This window comes from Apus apus, chromosome 1 (assembly GCF_020740795.1).
Source record: "Apus apus isolate bApuApu2 chromosome 1, bApuApu2.pri.cur, whole genome shotgun sequence".
In the NCBI taxonomy this organism is placed as follows: Eukaryota; Metazoa; Chordata; class Aves; order Apodiformes; family Apodidae; genus Apus; species Apus apus.
The window spans coordinates 154,660,190-154,684,445 of record NC_067282.1 but is presented as its reverse complement, the minus strand read 5'-3'; the positions used below and the strand labels follow the sequence as shown (position 1 = coordinate 154,684,445).

At 38.2% G+C, this 24,256-nt stretch overlaps 1 protein-coding gene across 1 annotated transcript in view; it reads left to right on the top strand.

Annotated features, from left to right (window-relative positions):
- Positions 1-24,256, top strand: part of UBN2 (ubinuclein 2) — a 46,288-nt gene that overhangs the window by 7,750 nt on the left and 14,282 nt on the right. The window contains exons 3-10 of the mRNA XM_051636913.1: positions 2,750-2,851; positions 13,843-13,980; positions 14,420-14,532; positions 15,494-15,995; positions 19,427-19,497; positions 20,198-20,327; positions 21,624-21,742; positions 22,387-22,500. Coding sequence (XP_051492873.1) covers positions 2,750-2,851; positions 13,843-13,980; positions 14,420-14,532; positions 15,494-15,995; positions 19,427-19,497; positions 20,198-20,327; positions 21,624-21,742; positions 22,387-22,500 — 1,289 coding nt within the window. The remainder of the gene's footprint in view (positions 1-2,749; positions 2,852-13,842; positions 13,981-14,419; positions 14,533-15,493; positions 15,996-19,426; positions 19,498-20,197; positions 20,328-21,623; positions 21,743-22,386; positions 22,501-24,256) is intronic.

Sequence of the window (24,256 nt, the reverse complement as noted above, 5' to 3'; positions counted from 1 at the left end):
TTTGTGTGGATTACCTTGCTTTTATTGCTACTGAATTCATTTGTTGATTTGTCATGCTAGGTTCAGAGCAACTGTGAGGTCTTTCAGTATTTCTTCAGTTGTCCTTTTTTATTTAATATCCTCAGTAATTTCTGTCAATTCACACGCTCCCCAACTGTTTGCCCTCTGTGTTGCTTCTGAAGATTAATTAATACACATTCCTTGGTGATTTTACTGATTACTTTCTTTGCCAAAATTAAATTTTTATTCCTACCCTTTCTTGCCTAACTGTAAACAAGACATTAATTTGAGTGGACCTTCCCTCTTATCCCATTATAGTTTCTTGTCTTTGAACATTTTTGCACCCTTTTTATAGCATTTGAAGTACTGCTTCCTTCTACCAAAATTCTGTCCTGCCCTGGAACGTATATTCTTGAGCCTGCTGGTTCTGTTCTTTGAAACTTCTGTTAATTTGCCCAAATTAACAAACCATTGTTTAATGGTTTATAAGACTCTGCTCTGGCCCTTAGAAGATTCTTCAGAAATTGTTACTGTATTTACCACCTTCTAGTCCTGTTGAGTGAAGGTTGTTTAAACTTCACATTACATGCCGCAGTTAATGAGTTTGCTGAATACTTGCATGAGTACTGTTTGAAGCCCTAGGAACTAGACATCTGTATCATGACTACTTATGTTCTAGGATAGAAGATTAGAGGAACTCTTGGAATAGATGATGAGCTTCAGTGATGGAACTTCCCTGAACTCCTGTGTAGTAAACCCTGATGCAGATAATCCCTTCAGTTCTTCTACTGTGGTCTTGCATCTGTCACTTGATAATACGAACTTTCAACACAATTCCTTACAAACAGCTGTGTAGAACGAGACATAAGGGAAACTCTAACTATACATACAATAGTTAAGATATTTTCATATGTCTGAATACAGTTTATTATTTTAATCCTGCTTCTAGTCATTCGGCTGTTATGAAACCTCTTTTTTTGGTGATTAACTTTGTTGCATATGCACTGTATTTTTATGAATATCAGGCAGTTAGAATGTATTGAGAATTTTAAAATTTTTTAATGCCCATATGCTGAAATAATAGAATACCTATTGCTGCTAAATTATTTTGGACTCACAAAAAAGGATGATGTTGGTTACTTGGGCTTAGCAAGAAATGTGGTACAGAAGTGAGTTGCATTACACATTAGTGAGATTAGTAGAGGTAAAGTGCAGTTTATGCAGCATTCGTCAGACAGCCTGCTGGTGCCTCAGTCAGAATAATGAGAATTACATAAGCTTATGCACTGCAGTTTAAACAGAGTTCTTAACTGCTACCTTTATTTTTCTAAGATTTTTTTTTTTCCTTCTCTCATCTGAACTCTTTATTTAAAAAGACAAAAAAGTACTGCTTGTTTTGGGAATGTGCAGTCATTCAGTTGTTTTACCAGCTGAGTGACTGTGGGGGATGCTGGGACTGATAGAAAAAATTCAGAACACTTAGCTTGGAAACATGAATAAAAAACGTGAGTCACTTTTGAGGTTCTTCTCCTCGGAGTGTTGCATTTATTTATTTAATTATACTAGAGAGATTCCTGTTTGCTTGCAAGAGCATATACTTTATGTAGTTACAAACTTGAATTCTTGTCAAATATTGTTAAAATGGAGGTGTTCAGATGTTTACATTTCTCATTAAAGAGATGAAACCTACTTTGGAACACTGCATGCTCATAGGAACAAATAGGTTGTGATATTTGGATGTCACAGATGAAAAGACTCATGTTTTTCTAAATATGCTTAGAACTGTAGAGTGCAGGCAGAGAAGCTTCAGGAGCAAGAACTACATTTTCATGAAAGAACATCAGTTGATGTTTGGTGAACATCGTGCCTTTTGGAGAACTTTTATTTTTTTAAGACTTTTATATCGACAATTTTGACAAAATATGTGAGGCAGAAACCTTCAATCCTTATACCAGGTCTTATATCCTAAGTAGATTGCCTTTGTATGATTAAGTTTAGATTCCCTGAATGCTTGAGCTGGGTGTGAGTTTATACTTGACTTGATTTAATAAAACTTTCTCATGAGAAAAATACTTACAGGATAAAATGAAGTTCACTGTCTCCTGGAGGTAAGTGAGCCCACAGTCTGCGATGCAGCTTCAAGCTTAAGTTACTCAACCATTTCATGTCCAGTCCTATCAACTGAAGTGATGGCTCTTACATTTAAAAGGATTTTATTTTAATATCTTTTTCTTCAGTTATGTCATATGAATGCTGTAACTTACTGAAAACTCATAGACACCATATCTGCAATTACCAGAACAATATTTTTCTCTTCTGACTTAGGCTTCACTTTTCCTTAGGGATGCAGTCTGTCTTGTATGGGGAAACACTTCAGGGAATGCCAAGCTCTTCCTTTGTAACAACTCAACTTACTGCAAAACTTACCACGTTCTAAGTTATCCCAGTCCTTCTACCACTGACAGTTCTTTAAATAGGAAATGTTAGGAAGATCTTAGTCATGCAGAAGGTGCATGGCATGTGAACACCTTACTTTAGTCTCACCAAACTTACCCCTGAAAAGAGCGTTTGCCAGAGCTCGTTCCTGTGTGCAGGTTTTTATTTGCCATCTATAATCTTCAAAGTAGTATCCGAGAAAGCAAAATTGCTAATTGCCTGCATGACCATCCCTCCAATGTCTTATGTTTTGTAATCTTCAGTACTTTGCTTCCCCACTGCCCAAAGGATAAAATGCTTGCTTTGTTTTCAGGGTGGAAAGCCCCACAAACATCGGAAGGATCGCCTGCAGGATCTAATTGATATAGGTTATGGTTATGATGAAACGGACCCTTTCATTGATAATTCTGAAGCGGTAAGTAAGCCTCACTAAAGCAGCAACAGTAAAAAAGACAATGCTTCTTTTTTTTAATAAAGAAGGTAAGAGAAAATACTTTGTGCCTGTGTATAACTGGTATGGATCCAAAGGGCAAGCTACTTTGGGTATCCAACAAATTCTTGTATTTGTAATCTCACTTAGGTGATATTATGCACTGCAAGAATGGTCTAGAGTAAAATTTTAGTTGAACTTGTCAATATTAAACTGTCCTATTGCTATCCCTCAACTTCTTGTTGTGCTGCTGGAACAATATTTGGGCCCAAGTCTCGATATGTTCTTTCCAAAGGTCAGATTCTGATCTTTGGCTCAGTAAGAACAGCTGTGTTTCACTCCTGCTGAGAGACCACTTGAGCCTATAGGCTTACCTGGTTTCTCGCTGTTGCTTAAGTGAACCATCCTCAGTTTTTAAATTTTATGATACAGCAGCACCCAAGTTGTTTCTAGGTTTTTCTGGATTTATTGTGACCTATCACCAATCTGATGCATGATTTGGATAACTTTCAGTATTCATAGTACAGATCTCCGCCAAAGATATATGTGAGTCTAGCAGGGTTGAACACTGCACTGATGTATTAGTATTTCTCATACTGTGCCCCATTCCAGTGCTGTACTTGTTGCCTGTAGCAGATCTATTAGATTTGTAGGAGCATTTACTTCTGATATCTCTTGCCAGACTTCTTGCAAGAATATACAAAAGGCAGTTGTTAGAGGACCAGATGGTTGCATCATGTGGTAGCTATGGAAGCTACTGGGGAGAATGGTGTATTCTTTAAAGATTACACCCCTGAACAAAACATTATGCCTTATGTCTGCATTACAAATACAGAATAGTGAGAGGCCATCTCTGTTTTGCTTTTATCCCCATTTCTGTATAGAAAAGAAAAAAGTCTCACTGTGTACCAGCTCCAGTCTTAAGTTGCTGTTGCAGAGCTTAAGAGTCTTGTAACGTAGAAGTTTAGTTCAACACAACTTCTCATTCCATCTCAGATGCAAATGGGAAGTGTTCCTAAAGAAAAGCTACGTGTCTGGCTTGCTCATCTTCTGTGTAGCCAGCTATTAAATCACTATGTACCCTGAGAAATGTCAGAGCATGGCCCAGCCTGGAGTTACTTCCTAGGCACAAACACTTGAAAAATTAGTATGAGTGCCTCTTGAATTGCTCCAGGATTGGCATCCTGTTGTTCCCCTCTGTATCCCAGAAAAATATAGTTGAAAGCTTCTTTAGAGTTTAAGTCCTTTTTCTTGTCACAGGTTGGAAAGAAATACTGAGCTCTTTGGCACTGAACAGATGTATTCCATAAGTTAGAAATATTTTGCTTCTAAAACAGATTTTTGAGGTAATGCCATCAAATATTAAATAAATTAAAGCCTGTTTTTAGCAGACATTGTAATTGAATTAGGGCATTTGCTTCCTTTGGATCTATTCCCAATTAAGCAATTTTATATATGTAACATAAATGCATATATAGCAAATAGCATATGTAATAGAGCATTTGAGTCCTCCAATGTTCCAGGAATCCAGTTGCTCTTCTTGTTTTCTTGAGGGCAAGGATTAAGGTCAAGTGTAGAGAATTTGCTAATGGCATGATTCTCAGGTAACAGATTTTAACAGGGTTGGAGTACAGACAAGTACAGGACATGCTTTTCTGGAGAAAGGTTCTTGGAAAGTGCTAATAAAAGGGAGCTTTTAAGCAGAGTTTTTTCCCGTTGAACGCACTGGAACCTGCCCTGCTGAAGTAAGGGTAAGTTTTGGGTAGCTTAGGTAGGCTAGACTGCCATTGTAGACCTTCTGTGAAAATTAAAATAATGCATGATATTCTCATACTTGTGCTTTCACTGTTTATTCTGGAAATAATCAGTACTTTCCTAGTAAAGAATTTAGCAGCATGTTTGCATTAAGATCACGACAGTGCTTGTGGCTACTGAGCACAGAAAAATAAGGGCTCCTGAAGGCAATTCAGTGGACTTGGACACAAAGTCAACTAAAGGAAGGTATTGGAGAGGGGATAATACCTACCCAGGAACCTAAGTGACACTGTCCATTCCTACCTTCTGTCTTCCTTCAATCTTGTCTCCTCTTACAGGAATAAGTACGTAGATACAGGTTGCTGTTTGCTTTGGATGTATCCTTTTTTTGTGTGTGTGCTTTTTTTTTTTTTTAAACCTTACTGCCCTCCTTGGAAATTTTTAGCTCATTCTGTTTGGAAGAAGTGGCTTTTTCTCTCTGTAATTTCAGGCCAGTGGGAAATCCATGTTTCAGTGTATACAGTGGATTTTTTGGGGTTGAGTATTGTGACTGTAGTCAGTGGGCTGTTTTTTCTGACTGTAGTCAGAGAAAAAATCTGAAATAAAGACTGTCTTACTATTATTTCTAGCAGTTAGTCTGATGGCAAGGCCTCATCTTTGCTTATCTTAATGGACCTAAGCAGTAGTAATATACAAAATGTTCATAACCTGCAAAGAAAGTTGTCTCTCCTCAGTGTCTCCATTGTTTTGATGTTGAAAATAGGTTTTGCTATAGTGTTAACTACCCAGAACTACATTCTCTGTGGAATGGTGTTCCTGTAGATTTCTGCATCTCCTCTATTCTTCCTGCATGCACACATATGCATACAGGTGCATATGAGGCTGGTTTGGCTGGTCTACTTGCTCTTGTGATGACCTCTGAATATTTGCGTGGTTGAATACCTTTCCTGACTATGTAAGCTTTATATAGAGATTCCAGGGGGATATAGTGCTCTCTGAGCCTTGTGCCCTGTAATGTAGAACAACAACCTGAAATAATGCTTAATGAAACTGAATGCCATTTTTTCCTGGAGGTAATAAGAATTGCACATCCAAAAGAAAGGCCGGCTAGCACCTTCCCCCATACTGAGTAGGTGAACACAAAGAACCATCCATCTAGAAATCTGTAAGAAGTGCAAGCTGTCCTTTGATGCAGCAATACCAGGTCACCCCACTGATGGAACTGCAGCAATGTCAAGAGCAATGGGAGGCATGCAGTTCAGTACTTGGCCACCCAGGGCTGTATGTCAATATTTAACTCAGTCTATTATATTCATGGTTGCATAGCTGCTTTCTAAACACTGGTGTAAGAGTCCTTTGGTGGGTAGAGAAAACTAGCCTACCAGTGGTTTCCCATACCACTGGGAAGTTTCTCCAAAGCAGGTACTTCAACATAAAGGAAAAACTTATTTTTCTTTAACTACATCTCACCTCAGGAGCTCAGACCCTCTTAAAATTGTATGTTTCTAGTATGTTGAGCACTTTGGTAAAAGAGTTCATTTTCTGTCTGGGTTCCCTGGAATATTTTCCATAGTTTAAGGTCTTAGTCTTTACAAAAATTCTGTCATGACATACAGTTTTCACATGTTTCCAGGATAAATTTGGTTTACTTTGTCATGCAGTCTCCAGGTTTATTAGAGGTATGATAGATTTAATACTCTCATCTCCCACCCTTACTTCCCCTCAGGAGTTCCTGCTGTTGTGATCTGAAACTTGAAGCTGGTGCATTGCCACTCAGAGCATCTTGCTCCAAACTGTTGAATATCTGAGATGCTTTTTCCCAGTGGGAATGGTATCTACCTGGGGTATGGCAAAGCTCAGTGTGCTGATGGTAATTATTAGCTTTTCTGTAGGATTCTGGGTCAAATGTTGTTTTAGGCCAACTTGATGTTGTTCTCTCATCCTTTCTACTCAAAGGAGCTTGTTGTGTGCATAACTATAGAGCGCAGTGTTGGTTGTGAGTGGTTTGTTTGTTTTGTTTTTTTTAAGACATGCTTATCTATCAACCTGCCAGTGTTACAGGCATATACAGAAAAATGCTACTTTTTATTATATCCATTATTAAACATACTTTCATGTTGGATTGAGAGATAAATTTAACATTGCATTTTTCATGTGGAAGAAGCTGCATTTGTGATAAAAACACTGAGCTATATTTTCAGTGTGGGTCAGCACTCAAATCTCTGAAGGAATTGAGTTGAGCAGATAAAGATGGTCATGAGCGGTCATAGGTTTTATAATTTAGGCTGAAATATTTTCAAGGCAGTAAGAATTTCATCTTGTTGCAATGAAGGTCACTTAAAATAATGTGTCTTTGACTGGTGGAAGGGTATAAAAGGTGGTGGCCATGGTGAGAACACAATATGGTAATAATTATATATATTGATAGCTGTAGATATGTACTGGTGGTACTTTCAAGGTGCCCTGGTAGGCTGGCACGATACAAGATCCTGACTACTAAACTAGAATTCTCTTAGGAGGCTGTCCCATCCTATTCTAGATTACCCTTAGCCAGGTATTACATCTTTATTTAAAAGTCTGCTATCCTTTTTTTCTGTTGTGCTTTGCCAGCTGACCTTTGCTGCAGGGTTAAAAAAACCCAACAAAACACAACTTGCTTATGCATTTTGGAAGAGGAGCCTTTTTTACCATGGGAAAGCTCTTTTCTGCTTGCTTTTTGATGTTGTCTTGGATTAGAAAAGCAATGCATTGTTCCCCCATAACCTTGTTCAGGATTTCATTGTTTTATCTATTATGCTATTTTTTTTGAAAGATAGTTCTGAGTTGGTTTTTTTTTGAAAACTTATTCTTAAAGTATAGTGAAGCAAGAGTACATTTCAGGTTTTTGTGTTTTTAAGAATCAGAGAGATCTATTAACTCAGCTTGTTTAAGGTATCTTGAAGTATGTATGTAGTGCACTGTATGGATATTCAGTCTATTTGACTCAAGCAACCATATTCAACATAAGTTAAGTCTCTTGACGTTACTCAGTGGGCTGATGATCAAAAATAAACAGCCCCTGCCTTCAAGCTGGTTAGAGACATCTCAAAAATGAACTGATTGAGGAACAAAATTATTCCTGCTTATTTTTTAATCTAAATAATACCAGTTTCACAACAAACAATGTACAGGCTACATTTCTTAAAACACTTGGATGTGTTTGTAGCAAATTTCACTTTCAGGATTTACTTCAGAAGTGCCTTTTCACATGTATACTTTTATAGTATAGGTTGTTCCCTGGAAGGTAGCTAAATGAGGAGGATAAGGGTCAAAATATCTGAACAGAGTAAACAGTATTAATATAAGATACTGCTATGCATTGTGGGTCTGGATTTCAGAATTAAATTCGTACAATCTATAACATTTCACTGTTCTTGGTATAATAATGAAGTTGAAGGTTAACTTAGTTTTTAAAAAAACTAGATTATCTTTCACACTTAAACATTTAACTAGATTAATGGCACTAGAAGCATAATAATATAGCTCAAGGACAACAGTTCAAAATAACTTGTATACTGATCTGCTTTTAGATGATCAGATAATATTTGTCTTATCTGCAAAATTGTTCCATAATCTTTTGTGGGACAAATACATGTTCCCAGGACTCAATCATATATGAAGTCCTGTCTGTAGGTCTGAGAATTTTAATTCTCTATCTTGGAATGCATAAGGAAGAGCAGAACACTGTAAAGGGCATAAATTATTTTCCTGATTAGGATTATTTCTGTGATTTCATACTGAGAAAAAGCTAGTGCAAAGCAAAAGTCTTGAAATGAATTAATCAGAAGATTAGAAGTTGAGAGTCATGTTCCCTATATCTGAGAGTCCTGAGGAGACTTTACATTGACATTTAATCTAGGTGTTGCCAGTATCTTGTACAATCATACTCAAATTTTCTGTTCTGTCAGGGTGCTAGAAAATAGTAAGCTTACATTGAAGGATGGGTACTAGGTACATTGTGATCTGCAGGCCCATTTCAGGTAACTGAAAAAAACCTTTGAGTTATAATTTATCCTTTGCTCAGTAGGCTGAGGACAAACCAAATTTTGGTAAGGAAAGGTAAAAATCTCTCCAGGGTAAGGGAAATATGAATGTAAAAAATCTTTGACTAAATTCATACTGCTCAGCAGAAGCTGTTAAAGCCTCAACTGGTAAATTACCCATGAATATCTTGCTGATCTTGTTTGCCTGCTGACTGTTATGGGATAGTTTGTTCATCTGTACACTGAACAAATTATGACTTTCTGGTTGCCTTGTTCGTATGGATCTATGCCACATAGCATGTTGATCATTCTAATAACCTGCTGTGATTCATGGCTTCCTCACTTGTGGACTGTCTTTAATTCTTACTTTTTCTTGTGTTCTCCAGGGCTTCCTTTACTGGTCTGCAGCCAACTCTTTACTGTGTTTCCCTTTACTTGTTCTTCACTTCGTATGATAATGGTCCCAGCTTTGACCGTGTGCTTTTTCCTTCAGACTTGGCAACTACTGTATTCTTCTGTTTTGACCCTGTACTGCCCCAACCTCGCCAATTCAGTTCACACCCTGTGAGCTCAAAAGGGAAATGCCTGCTCTCTCTGTTAAGTACTGTGGATAATAATTTATTTTCTTTCACTTTTGTCTTCTTTGTATATAATGAAGCTGGTTCTGAGAGCTGAGGAAAAACATCTAATTTCTCTGAAATTCTTACCCAGCCTCCACTCTCATGAAGTTTACTTTGCATCTGCTACTTTGTGCGGTTGTCCTGGTCTCTTAAGATGAATGACAAGTCCACAACTAAGTCACTGTGTTTTCATTTTGTTCAATGAATAGATTCTCCTGGTTTCTTGTGGTAGCCTTTCATATAATCTTAGGGTATTTCATGGATGCTTGTCACTAGTTTTCTTTTCCCTTTCTATCTTTCCATACTGCTTGTTGAGCCTTCGCTTCAGGAAGATAAAAGGTAATGACTCATTATTCAGACCAATTCCACATAGGTTTCCAGTTCAGACTCTTTCACCAGCTTCCTTGTTGAAGTATACATTCACTGTTTTCCTTTTCTGGTTTAACTCTTCCCGTCTCAATGCTTTTGGTACCCCAGACTTTTTGATTCTTAAACCATTTTATCTTTGCACCCTGCAAAATATACTGCAGTGGGAAATAAAATAAGCTGGTAGGTGATACTCTACTTTGCACTCTGTGTGTTCCCTTCAGGTCATAGAATCATAGAATCATAGAATCATAGGGGTTGGAAGGGACCTCGAAAGATCATCTAGTCCAACCCCCCCGCCAGAGCAGGGTCACCTAGAGTACATCACACAGGAAGGCATCCAGGCGGGTTTTGAATGTCTCCAGAGAAGGAGACTCCACAACCTCTCTGGGCAGCCTGTTCCAGTGCTCTGTCACTCTCACAGTAAAAAAAATTTTTCTGATATTCACCTTAAACCTCCTATGCTCCAATTTGTATCCATTACTCCTTGTCCTGTCACTGGTCATCACTGAAAAAAGCTTAACTCCATCTTCTTGACACTCACCCTTTACGTATTTGTAAACATTGATGAGGTCACCCCTCAGTCTCCTTTTCTCCAAACTAAAGAGACCCAGCTCCCTCAGCCTTTCCTCATAAGGGAGATGTTCCACTCCCTTAATCATCTTTGTGGCTCTGCGCTGGACTCTTTCAAGCAGTTCCCTGTCCTTCTTGAACTGAGGGGCCCAGAACTGGACACAATACTCCAGATGCGGCCTCACCAATGCAGAATAGAGGGGGAGGAGAACCTCTCTTGACCTACTAACCACACCCTTTCTAATGCACCCCAGGATGCCATTGGCCTTTTTAGCCACAAGGGCACATTGCTGGCTCATGGTCATCCTCCTGTCCACCAGGACCCCCAGATCCCTTTCACCCACACTGCTCTCCAGCAGGTCAGCCCCCAACCTCTACTGGTGCATGACATTTTTCTTCCCCAAATGCAAAACTCTACACTTGCCCTTGTTAAACTTCATCAGGTTTTTCCCCGCCCAAGTCTCCAGCCTGTCTAAGTCTCTCTGAATGGCAGCACAGCCTTCTGGTGTGTCAGCCACTCCTCCCAGCTTGGTGTCATCAGCAAACTTGCTGAGGGTACATTCTGTACCCTCATCCAGGTCGTTGATGAAGATGTTGAACAACACTGGTCCCAGTACCAACCCCTGAGGGACTCCACTAGTCACAGGCCTCTAACTAGATTTTGCCCCATTGACTACAACTCTCTGACTTCTTCTTTCAACCAGTTCTTGATCCACCTCACTGCCTGATCATCAAACCCATACTTGATCAACTTATCTACAAGGATGCTGTGGGAGACAGTGTCAAATGCTTTACTGAAATCAAGGTATACCACATCCACCGCTCTACCATCATCTATCCACCTAGTAATTTCCTCATAGAAGGCTATGAGGTTAGTCAAACATGACTTACCCTTGGTAAAACCATGTTGACTGCTCTTGATGACCCCCATGTCCTTGATATGTCTAGAGATAATGCCAAGGACAAGTTGTTCCATCACCTTTCCAGGGATGGAGGTGAGGCTGACCGGTCTATAGTTACCCGGGTCCTCCTTCTTGCCCTTCTTGTAGACTGGAGTGACATTTGCTATCCTCCAGTCCTCAGACACCTCTCCTGTTACCCATGACTTACTGAAGATGATGGAGAGTGGACTAGCAATGACCTCCGCCAGCTCCCTCAGCACCCTTGGATGCATTTCATCCGGACCCATCGATTTATGGATGTCCAGATTACGCAACTGATCCCTAACCCAATCCTCATCTACCTGGGCAAACTCCTCCTTTATCTTGACTTCTACTGGGGCTATATGAAACTGGGGCTCATGGGGAAAGCCTGCAGGAGTAAAGACAGAGGCAAAGAAGGCATTCAGCACCTCTGCCTTCTTTAAATCCTCTGTCACCAGGGCACCCACCTCATTCAGCAGTGGGCCTATATTGCCTCTGGTATTAGTTTTGTTGGCTATGTATTTGAAAAAGCCCTTTCTATTGTCCTTAACCCGACTTGCAAGGTTAAGTTCCAAGGAGGCCTTAGCTTTCCTAGTTGCCTCCCTACATTCTCTGACAGCAGTCCTATATTCCTCCCAAGTAACCAGCCCCTCCTTCCATGATCTATAGATTTTCCTTTTCCATTTGAGTTTGCCCAGCAGTTCCTTTTTTAACCACGCTGGTCTCCTAGCTCCCTTACTAGATTTTCTACCCATTGGGACACGCTGATCCTGTGCTTGCAAGAAGTGGTCCTTGAATACTGTCCAGCTATCATTGTGTCCAGGTGATCCCAAGTCTTCAGTTAATTTTGTGGCAGTTAAAACTGCCTGCTAATTTATTCAACAGCCTGTTGAATTCTATCTTTAACAGAGATGCAGAGGAAGGCCTGCTGCTTCAAACGTCAAATTGACACACTGTTTCTGTGTCAAGTATCTTAATTCTTAGTGTTTGGCTGTGTTACCAAGCATTTATTACTCCTGGCTGTAACTGTGTATCTCTGAGGTGCATCAAAATCCTGCCCTTCCAGAGGACAGAAATTGATTTTTCATCATTTCACTGTTGTTGCTTCTTTCTGGTACTTTTGTAACACTTTCTAGGTCCCATTAATTCTTCCTCCTTATCCTTGTTGGCAGGTGTATCTCAAGCATTCTCTTTCTGATTCCAGACAGATCAGCTTCCAGAATTGTAGTTGTTGCTTATTAAATTCATGATCTTACAGTTTTCAGTGTTCTAAAACTAAGACCAGTAGTTTGAATTTGGAGTAGTTCAGGACAATGTTGTCATCCTGTGTAGCGACTATGACATTGTCAAGGCAACCCTCCCTCAGTTCTCTTGCTGACACTTCTGTGGCTTGCTTTGGTACTTAGGTATAGAGCTAGAATGAATCTATTAACTTCCTAGAAAATAAGTTTTCTGACTATACTGGGGGGAGAATGTAATTCTGAGGAGGCTGCCAGTCATGAAATAATGGAATTAATATTGTCTTCCACTATACTTACTGTTGACCACTTTTTCCCTGTGTTTGGATGTCAGTATTTTTGAGATACACCTTTGTAATTCTAACTTGGACATTCTTTTATAAATACTAAATACTTTAAAAAATTGTGGATAAAGGTTTAAAACCTTTTATGGTTTTAAAACTGTCTGAACAGTGAGAATGTATCTGATTTCAATGTAACAAATCCTGGCATTATGGTATTTTTAAGAGGCAGTGTCATATTCAAACCAAAAATTGGAGGTAAGCTGAGACATAATGGCTAAGTTGGTCATGTCTGAGATAGCATTTTTAACAAAAGTTCAGACAACTTCGTAAGAGAAGTAGGGTTTTGAGTAGGATGCTGTGATTAGAGTTAATACTAAATGTAATGTGTGTTGGAAAGTCTGAACATGTGAAGTGCTCTGCAGAGATTGGTATTAATGAAAACCATGTCAGTCTTAATGAAACAAAACACACAATCTGAGAAGGTCAGTTCTATTTCCTGGATATAATTCTGTAAAATTCTGATACAGATTAGGCTTCTTCCACTGCAGTATAGTGAAAGAAGCTTAATCTATTTCTTTTTCAGAAATATGGAAGAAACAGGTTCCAGAAATAACAGTAGCTATCAGTTACAGATAAATTAAAGGGCCTGTGATAAAAGTGTGCAAAGGTAACATGAAGCGCACGTTGTCATATAAGATTGAAGAGTATTCAATAGAAATATGAAACTTAGAATGGAAAATTTATAGAGGCAGGTTTGTTTTTTGTTTTATGAAATTAGTTTTCAAGCAGTGGTGTTGCTGCAATGCCTGTAAAGCTGTCAGAGATGAAAACAAATAATTCATTATGTGCTTGCCTACTTCCTGGACAAAAACAATCAGTGAACAGTCAAGTGAAGCTGCTCGTAGACAAGTGGTGTATCACTGTTCATATGGTTTATTTGAATTTTAATGTCTAGCATAATGTAATGTGCTCTCAGAGATGGAATATTGGGGCATTGCTTTGAAAGTAGAAACATTATTTTGTGATACTAGTGTTTTGTGTCCTGGCCAGTACATTTTCAATAGTATTACTATTCTGTTTCTATTCTAGCAAGCCATGCTGCATATTTGTATGTAACTTCAAATGTTTAGTGACTGGTAAATTAACTACATATTCGTTTTAAGAAATGCTGATAAACTCCTCTTTTCCTGGCCAGTATGATGAATTGGTTCCCGCCTCCCTGACAACAAAATATGGAGGGTTTTATATCAACACTGGCACACTGCAGTTCCGCCAGGCATCTGACTCGGAGGATGAAGACTTTGCAGAAGACAAAAAACATAGGCCACCTAAAGTGAGTGATCTTAAATAGACTTATAGCTAGGTGGACATTGAGAAATACTTTATATGCTTATAATGGCTCAAATGAAGAGGCTGAAAGCAGAATAATACACAGTATTGTTTGTTGCATTCTCTGTTTTATGGCTCATGTACTTGCTTTTGGGAAATAACTCAGGGTGTCTACAAGCTGTCCAGTCTTGTAAGACTAACCATCTGTTTAGGCAAGCTAACAAGTTGTGTCCATCAACCTTCAAGTGATGGATGATTCTGTAATTTTATAGGAATTTTACTATATGAGAACTTAGGAATCCAGTGGTACTGTTTCCCTTAACGCACATTGAGCTATTTTTCCTGGTTTTGCATTGGAAAGTGTAAGGAAAATTAGATGTCACCTGCTGTAAAAGTCCTTTAGGATGGAAGAATCATTGTCCTGTATCTGATCTCTTTTCTAGATAGCAAAGTTAAAAGAAAGTGAAGATCGTGCAATGAAAAAGCGCAAGCGAAAAGATGAAGGGACAGAAAAGGAGAAGAAGCCTCGGAAAATGAAAGTTCCTAAGCAGTTGGGGTAGGTTTCTTCCTTTACATGAACCCTTGAATTGTATGCGATGCTTAGTTTCAAGATTGCATGCCATAGCAAGATTATCACAGCTGTGTCTAATATTGTCTATTTAAACTGTAGTTAATAGCTAATAGTTTTTTGTCTTGGAATTTAGTCCAATAACTTCATTTTTTATCCCCCTATATTTTGTACAAGGAATAATAAGACAAGGAAAAACAAATTACAGAACAGAAATTCTGAGTCTATGAATATTATTACCCATCATTGTTCTACCCAAATTCATATACAACACTAAAAATTACATCTTCTAATGAAAAATAATTTTCTTCCTAACCCTTGGTTTCTAATTTGTAAAACTATAAACATAGCTTAATTATTCAATGTGTTTCTTACTACCTTTGTGCTTTCCTGAGTTCTGAAGAAGGATTAGGGTGGTGAGTCTTAATGGAGTTCTAGAAAACTGTTGAGTGAAAATTGTCTTATTATGAATATTCAAGTTGATATTGAAAATTTATTGATAATTTTTATTTTCAAGGTGATGAGTTGTCAGAAAATCCTCAGTTTAAGTAGCATATAGATGTTGAACCTGCATGCCAAAGTTCTTAACAATGAAGAGAATTTTCATGTACACAATGTGCCTAAACTTAAAGCAACCGTTCAGGAGTCAGAGAGGCAAGTTTTAAGTGTTTTAGTAGCATAGATCAGCCATGAATTTAACAACTGTGCCAGCCTCTCCAGGTGAGAAGTCAAAAGTAAATAATCTTTAATGTGTTAAAAACAAATCAGCATGAAATCACATGACCAGCAAAGGCTTATGATACTTGGTAGAATGGTCTGGAGGTGGAAGCACAAAGTACTTCTTCCCTGTGATAATTTTTTAATTCTACTAAACACCCAGATTTTTGTTAGAGGTTACAGAGGCCTCAGAAGCCACATGCACTGTAGTGAAATATTTTTTCCTCCACAGAGTAATGGCCTTAAACTCACACAAGTCTGAAAAGAAGAAAAAGAAGTTGTATAAAGACTCACTCTCTCTGGCTGCCATGATCCGTAAATTTCAAAAGGAGAAGGAAGCCATGAGGAAGAAAGAATCTACTCCAAAACCTCCAGTGACTGTTGCAACCTCTACCCCTAGTAAAATTCCTTCCTCCTCTCTCAGTGCGGGAAATGATATCTCTGACTTGAATCTCAGGATCAATGATCCTGTCCTCTCCATTTTTGGTAGCACAAACGAACGGTGTGAGCTCCTGCAAGAAACTGAAAGTGCCCTGGAGATGCTGGGAGACATTGACTTTGACAAGTTGCTTGATGGCACTTCTGATGGCAGCCCAGTATCTGAGCTGTCAGGAGAAAATGGAAATGTCACTCAAGCAACCTACACCTCTCAGGTCATGACACCCAAGCAGGTGCCTGCCCTCCCAGAAGGTCTGCCTATGCTACTTGAAAAGCGCATTGGAGACCTTCGAACAGTAAGTATGAATTCACTGGTAAAAGATTGCATTCAAGAATCTGAGAGAAATTGAAAGAATACCTGAAGCCTGAGGTGTCCCCCTTGAATTGCTGGCTGAAACTCTTAAAAAAAAAAAATGTAGAATTGATCTCCATGTCAGTCTTAATGGCTGTATTTATACTCAGATGAAAATGGGCACAAAAATTATACAGGTCAATTGTTAAAGCAGTATTTGTTTCTCAGTGGAGACAAAGTTTTCTAAATCTCCTGTGTACAATAACTTAAAATGTTTGTTTGGGTTTTACCATAATGGAAATATCAGTGTTACTTTAGCTGAAATTATTAATTGGTGAAATGGATGGATGTTTTCTTACTTCAGAGGAGGAAGTCTGAAATATGACTGCAGCTTAGAAATCAGTGTATTGAGTTTTTGGCTTTGTAACAAAAATGTTAACTTGACGGTTTAAAAAACAAAAACAAACCCCACCAGAAGCCACCACCCAGCCAGGAAAAAAAGCAACTACAAAACTGAGTATTTCCTTTTGAAAGGTTAGAATGGAATCCAAACTTGTCAGTATTAATGAAAAGTGTTAACATCTGCCAGTTACAAACACTGAAAGGGATCAGAGTTATTAAAATGTTCTATGTTCCTTGTTCCAGTTGCAGCTGTTACCTTAAGAATAAATTTCTTGTTTGATTGTTCAGATTCTGATATTAAAGCGCTTCCTTATTCAGAATAAAGTGCAGCTTTTCCTTACTCAGAGTAAGTTTTTTTTGAAAAAGCAGTTCAAGTTACTAGCTTTTTAGAAAAAAAATAATTTAAACAGTAGCAGAACTTGCTTTACTGCAGGCTAGAGCAATGATAAAGCACAATGTTTATCTCACCTGTATATGAATGTCTTACAGCATTCTTAGTTATTTTTAAATATGCCATGCTGTATACAGCCAAGGGGTTAATATTTGCTAAAGTGAAGATTATTTTTTTTTTCTGCTGTTGAATATTCAGGTCAGTTTTTCTATGAATCAAAAATAAGCTTCAAACAGACCTACAGAAGAACTAGAATAATTCAAAAGTCAGGGGGTGTTTGAGACCTGCCCAAAATTTGTGCCTCTTCACTGTATAATAAGCCCCATCCAGTTGGAAGAAAGCTTTTAATTCAGTGGTTCTTGGGAAACCTAACTTTTCTATCTTCTGCATTTTTTCATGTATTTTGGAAGTCTGGTACTGGCTAAGCAGAGCAAAATGACCCATACACTTGGGGAAAAACTAGACTGTGTTGACTTAAAGATTGCAACTTCCTTATCTTCTGCAAATTGCAATCAACTGATACGTTATCAGTGGGGGAAAACATCTTCTAAAAAGCAGAAAAAAGGAAATTAGTCTTGTCACATGCTTACCTGGCTGCTTTAGTGCTCTTTACTGCAAAGAAAGTTAAGAAGTTTATAAAGCTGTAGGAAGAAGCCTGTGTTCCATGAATGAAGTATGATCTATCTAGATTTTAAAAAAACAAAACAAAAAAATTTAAAAAAATAAACCTAGAAGGCCATTGAATACAAAAAAGAACAACCACATACACAAAAAAAACCCCAAAACAAACTTCCTGACTTCCCTTTGTAGAATAATGTCTTTTAGTTCCCTAAGTGGACAATTTTGAACTACCATGACAGAAGACAATATTGTACACAAGCAGGAAACTAATAAAACGGCTTCTGTCTGTTGTGAAGGTAACTGTGAAGATCATCTGTCTGTGGGAAAAACTCCACAGTTCAGTGATAGCAATGTAGTTTTTGAATCTGCCAGTGTTGCTCTCTTCAAAAGCCAGCAGCACTGTCTAGCATGATAGTATAATGCTGAAATCTGCTTTTAATGTTTCCCTGGGACTGAAATGTCAAAGCATATCTTTCCTTTCACTTTATATAAACCAGAAGATTTATTATAATCCTTGTGTTAATTAGTTTTAAAGATTTCAAACTTGTCTTTTTTTGGTATCCTATCACTTGTAAACATCTTTCTAATTTTTTTTAGCAGGACAAATGCTGCAGTATTCTTAAACAGATAATACCATCCTCTCAGCAGCTGAATTCACAGTAGGAAGTAGTGAGCAGAATGCAGTCCTTACAGGAGCCTAAGTTCTGGTATCAGTGTTCATGACTGAAGCAGTAAAGCATTCAGACCATGGGCTACTGTATGGTTTCTGATAAAGTAGTAGACTCCTGTTTTCCTGTACAGTGTAGAGTTCACAATTCCAGAATATATTTTTCTTTCAAACTTAAATGGGTCAGATACAAACATCAAGAACAGTATTTCATAGTAATACAGGAATTTGATTAAGTTAACACTTGCATTGTATTTGTAGTTTTTAGCTGTGATGTCATGAGTCACTTAACGTATTTTTTTAAAGGCAGAATTAGAGATTTTTGTTCTGTTTGAATATATGAGGCTGACTCTAACATTTGTCAGTCATAATGATAGCACACTTGCCTACTTTTTTGTTTACATACACTTTTCCAACTTCTTCAGATATTGTTGTCTGGTCCCAGTGCCAGAATATAAGATGGCAGTAAGCCTCCAAAAACAGGAGGTTTTTCCTCTTCTATAAGTTGCTACAATGGATGAACATTAGAGAGGAAATCTTAGTGATTTATGTAGGATGGTGCAGGAAATTTGCTTTCTCCTACAAACTGTCACTGTTTGTAAAAATAAGAACCTAGGTGATAAGAACAAAGATAAAGGAATTCTGCATGGGAATTAATGTGAGATCAGTGAAACCTAAGAACAGAAAGTATTTATAGGAATAAGGCTGTCTTTTTTCTCTCCCACCCCATACTCAGGAAGAGACAAATATTAAAGACAGATAGTCTAAAGATGGAGAGAATGCTGGACAGCACCAGAAAAGAGGGATGAGGTATTCCTCTAGCACATATAATCCCTTTGTAGAAAATGCAATGAAGGATTAAGATAGATCTGAGATGACTGGGAAGCTGTAACTGAGTGAGACACATAGCAGAGGCAGAAAAAGAGCCTTTTATAGATTGAGGGTAGAAATGTGCTGATGCTCTTGCCTGCTTGACTTGCCAACCAATGCTTCTCTTTTTAAAGCAAACAGTGCTAGTGGAATGTTGCTGGTGGTGAGACAGTAAAGTATCTGTACCATTTTCTTTCATAATGTTATTGAAAAGATGAATTTGTTAACATCAGTAATCTGGGCAAATTATAAATAAAATTGTTTGCCCTAGAGAAAGGAGTTTTTATTTTAGTATAGTAATAAGAATCCCCATCTCTGGTTGTTTGGTTTTTTTAAGCAGCTGAGTATAGTTTGGTCTTATTTTTTTTCCAAGTAGTGCTGTTCTCTGAAAAATAAGTGTGGTACAGCTGTAAAATTAAAGATAGAAAGGTTGTTGGGATAAAATGCTCAATGAACTTACAGATACTCTTTGCTGTATTTTTAGGCCGCCAAGATGTTTGATGAAGAAGGCAGGAAGAAGTTTTTCACGCAAGACATGAATAATATTCTGCTGGAGTAAGTGCTTATCTGTACAACCTTCCCTTTTTGGAAAGGGGGTGAAAGGAAAAGTACAGAAGAGGAAATATTATTGAGGTTGTTCCAACAAAGCCCTTAAAAGTCAATGAAGGTAGATCAGTCTAAGCTAGTTATTAGCTAAAGAGATTTATATATGAATGCAATTTCTGTAATGACTACCTGTCTTTATCCAATGTAAAGTGTTTTGTAGTGCCCCATCCTGAACTTCATTTGTAAAATTCAACAAAGCTGCCATTCATTCTTTCTGTCCCCCATTTTCGTAACTGAAAACACCTTCAGCTTTCACGAAAGAAAATGCCAGCTCTTTTTGCTCTGTAATCCTTCAACAAAACGTTTAATATAGAAGGTTCTGTTTATTCTAAGAAACAAAAAGTAATCTCCAGAGGACTGTAGCAGTCAAAATTGTATCAAGATTGATGTGTAATGATAGGAGTACAAAATTGAATGACAGTGTTCAATATTGCTGGAGAAGTGTGTATAAATGGTTTCTTGCCATTGATCTTAATCTTATCTTCCTTTTGTAAAAAACTTTCATTATCTGAAAATGTCCCAAGAGGCTATTTTTAGTGTGCATAATTGGAGTATGTTATGCATACAAAACTTTCTTAGGTTTTTTGTTCAGTTATCATCTCCATCTTGAAATGCCTCACTGGTTGACTGTCTCTTGTTTGTTTGTCAGTATCGAGCTACAGTTGCAGGAGATAAGCCCTGCCCTCCGCAATGGAGTGTACTCTCACCTTGAGGCTTTTGTGCCTTGCAATAAGGACACACTGATCAAGCGTCTGAAGAAGTTACACCTCAATGTCCAGGTAATGACGGGAAGATTAGCTCCAGCATGAGTCCATTATGTTACAGTGATTAGGACAGAATGCCAGAGAGTAGAGCAACAGCCACACAGTCTCCAATAAAGCAAAAGATTTCTGGATCAGTTGTTAGATCACCTTAAAAGCTTTTTTCTGTGTACCTGCTATTTTCAATAGTTTAGGAACAAATATTCTAAGTATTTCAGACCCTTTATTTGAGAACAAAGTGCTTTCATCTTCAAAGCTGGGTACAGGGTACATAATAAAGTAGCAGAACTAGAAAGCCATGATAAACATGGCTCTAACAGGCTTAAAGTCCACTGTTGCATTCACTTTTGCGCCAAGAAAAAGACACATAATAGATAGCCCAGCCTCTGCTGTTTTTGCGAATTTACCTTTGTGGCTAAGTCTTATAAATATTTTTACATCTGTTGTTGCTTGTTTCTTAATTAATGTGTTTTCCTATTGCATAAAGAAGTTGTGTGATCTGAATTATCCTGACACAATTCTTTAGATGAAATCCAGGACTAAATCTTGTAGAGGATCTGAGGATCATGAATGCAGAGATCTCAGAACTTGCTGAGAAGTCTGATTCATACACTATTTCTAAGAAGTAAGACATAATAGCATGTAGTATTCTAGTTCTTCTCAATAAGCAGTCATGATTAAGAATATGAAGTCAGAAGACACAGGAAGAGAAATTAAAACATGTAGGTAAACATATAGTGTATTACTTTAATGTTAAAAGTTCTTAGTATTTGGAGACAATTCTAAGTTTATAGTCCTGACCTTTGAGGGACATCAATTACAAATAGCAATAATCCAATACTCAGATAATTTAATGTATATATATTTTGTTCATTACCTAGAATGTTTTTATACCACAGTTTTTGGAGACTTGATTAATTGGATATGTGTTTGCAAGTGTTGAGATACTAACTGGTCAGTTAATCTTACTTTTTCCCTCAGGTTTTCTTCCCTTCCCTATTTTGATTAAAAAACATTATTTAATGAGATGCCATAATGTTTTCAGATACTCATTAAATGTTTTCTTGTGACAATTTTTCATTGTGTCTGGTCAGTCTCAAGATTTACCTGAGTTGTATGGCAAATTTCAAGCATGTGCATTTCTATAAAGCTGTTGCACCTAATAGGACTCAAGTGCTATTTAGGAAGTGGCCATTGCAGTCAATAGTTAGTGCTAAGGAATATTGCCTCAGGAGTGAGTGGAAATAATTTCTATGGAACTACCTGAAACACTTTGCATCTAACAGGACTGCTTTGGTATTTCTCTTTTCACAGGATGACCGCTTGAGAGAACCACTGCAAAAGCTGAAACTGGCCGTCAGTAACGTCATGCCTGAACAGTTATGCAAGTATCAAGAGGACTGTCAGGCCCGCAATCAAGCCAAGAATGCCAAGTAGGTATTTCTCTAGTCAGTGCATGCCTATTCTAAAGTCCATTGGAAGTCTGTCTCCATGTTGTTAATTCCCTGAATTTAGCAAAGTTACCAGCTCCAGTTTACAGGTGTCTTAAGTTTTGAATTGTATAAAGTACTTACTTTTAAGTGATGTTATCACCTGCCTCTAGAAAGAAATTCCATTAACTGAATGAAATAGGTCTTGAGAGAGAGAGAATTTTTGAACTGTGAGGATATTGGAGATTCTCACAATGTTGGATTAATGGAGGAGGATGATGTGTTCAGGTTCTTGATACATTTTGTCCTTGTGCTTTGTAATTCTTTCCCTCATAGGTAACTAATTTTAGACTTGAAGAAGAATTAATAGATTGATAGAGGCGCTACATTAAGATTGTAGACAGCATCCTTGATAGCATCCATATAGTGTGTCCTTTTCACTTGTCTCTGAGGTCCTTGAAGCAGTGGGGAGAGAAAGATGAACTATTTGCCCTTTCAGGAAGATGAAAACCTGAATGAGAATTTGAAGACAGATCCTTTTTTTTTTTTTTTTTTTTTTCCCCAGCACCTACAATGGCACTCCTTTCTCAAGGAAGCATTATGTCTATGTTGTATACCTATAAAGAAAACAATTGTTTTATTTGTAGGTTGCAAGCAGAAGATGAACGAGAGAAAAATGGATCGGAGGAAGATGATGATGAGAAACCTGGAAAGAGAGTTGTGGGACCCAGAAAGAAGTTTCATTGGGATGACACAGTGAGGTCAGACAAAACTGCCTTTTCCACCAAGAATTTTCAGTGGCTTCATAAAGGGATATCCAAGTGGATGATATTACGTGATACGATTTAATGGATAATTTCTCAGAAGTTTTGGAGACTGGGGCTAAACAGGCAAGCTAGAATGCTGCAATGGTAAACCACTTCTTTTCTGTAACTTGAAAGGCAAGACCATCCCATGCCCAACCTTTTTTCACTGCTTATCTGCAATACATTGCACTTTCCCTGGTCCTGGGACTTTGAGCTTGTTTTAGCAAAGAACAAATGTGTAAGCAGAGTTACATGTTTCCCACCATTCTAGGAATAGGTCACAAAACACCATCAGCCAATGAGTGGTAAAGGTTTCTCTCAGAATGGGCAGACCACAAAAACGGGTGATGTTGGTTTGGCAAGCCTCCCAGTCCTTGGGCAGGCTGGCATCCAGACTGCATGAATCTTAAACCCTCTGTCCCATCCCTCTCGGTGGGCTCAGGGAAGGGGATCTTTTAGATAGTCTGTTGCAGTACTCAGGAGTCATAAGAGTGACTTAGAGACAGAAAAATTCTAGTGCTGTTTAGCTCATTAGCAAGCCCTGGGGTGGGACTGAGGACAATGCCTCCTAAATGGTCAAAAAATGCTTTATTTGAGGTTTGGCTTAAAACACAAGCCTGGCCAGTTTGGAATAGCAGAAATCCTGGGTAAAAGGATTGACATCTAACAGTGAGATAAGGTAAGAGAAGAAATGGAAGAGAGAAAGAAGAGAGGGAGAGAAGGTAAGTATCACCACCCTTAGATCCAGGAAAGAGTCTTGATGGTAGTATTCTGGATGTTCTCCAGTGGCGTGTGCACACGGGGGCTGGTCATCCGCTTCTTCTGTAACCTCCCCCTGCCCATGCACCGTACAGCTTTCTCAAAAGTTCCTTGAGGGAAAAGGAGGGGGGTTGCTGGTGCTCCACTAGCCCATAATATTCACCTTTTGTTGTCAGCATGCTCCAGGAGCTTTGGTTACCTAACCAAAGGGGTAAAATGCCTGCTGCACAACTGTTAGAAAACTTAACATAAGCTGTTCACTATCCCACCTCCGCAGAGTACGTCCTGTTGCGGCTGCTTGGTTGTTGGAGACAAAATGGTCAAAAGGTTTTACCAGTCTCCCACACCCCTCCCATCCCCTGTGAATGCAGATGCTATGTTCTCTCTCAAAAGCAAGAGATTCTTGTCTGAAATTATGACTTCCTACTGTTCTGTTTCCTAGAATAGGTTTTATGGAAAACTGAGATTGCTATTATTTAAATAATCTAGATAGAGTGATCTGCTTGTTTAGGAGTCTAAATTAAGTGATCTTCCATGCAAGATCTAATTTTTGTACAAGTATACATATTACTAAAAGGGGCTAGTGGACTTCTCATGCTGAGTCTTTTTAGTTTAAGACACCAGGGAAGCAAACTTCATGGAATATTTACAACCAGTATAGCTTGAGGTGGCCTGGATAGAGCCACACGTAAAGAAGAGATATTTAAATCTGTTGACTTTTTGTTTTCATTCAAGTGGCTCTGGAAGGCCAATGTTACATAAGTGTGTGCACCTTTATATTTTTAAGGATAGTAAAAGACAGCATCCCCATCAGGAAGAATCTTCTGTTGAATTATGCAGTTTAGAATTTATTTCACTTGCTTTCAAACATTCTCCATCTTAAATGAGACGGGTCACTGAGCAAAGTTAGAGATGTTTCAGCTGTAAGGAAACCACAAAGAAAATGTATAAC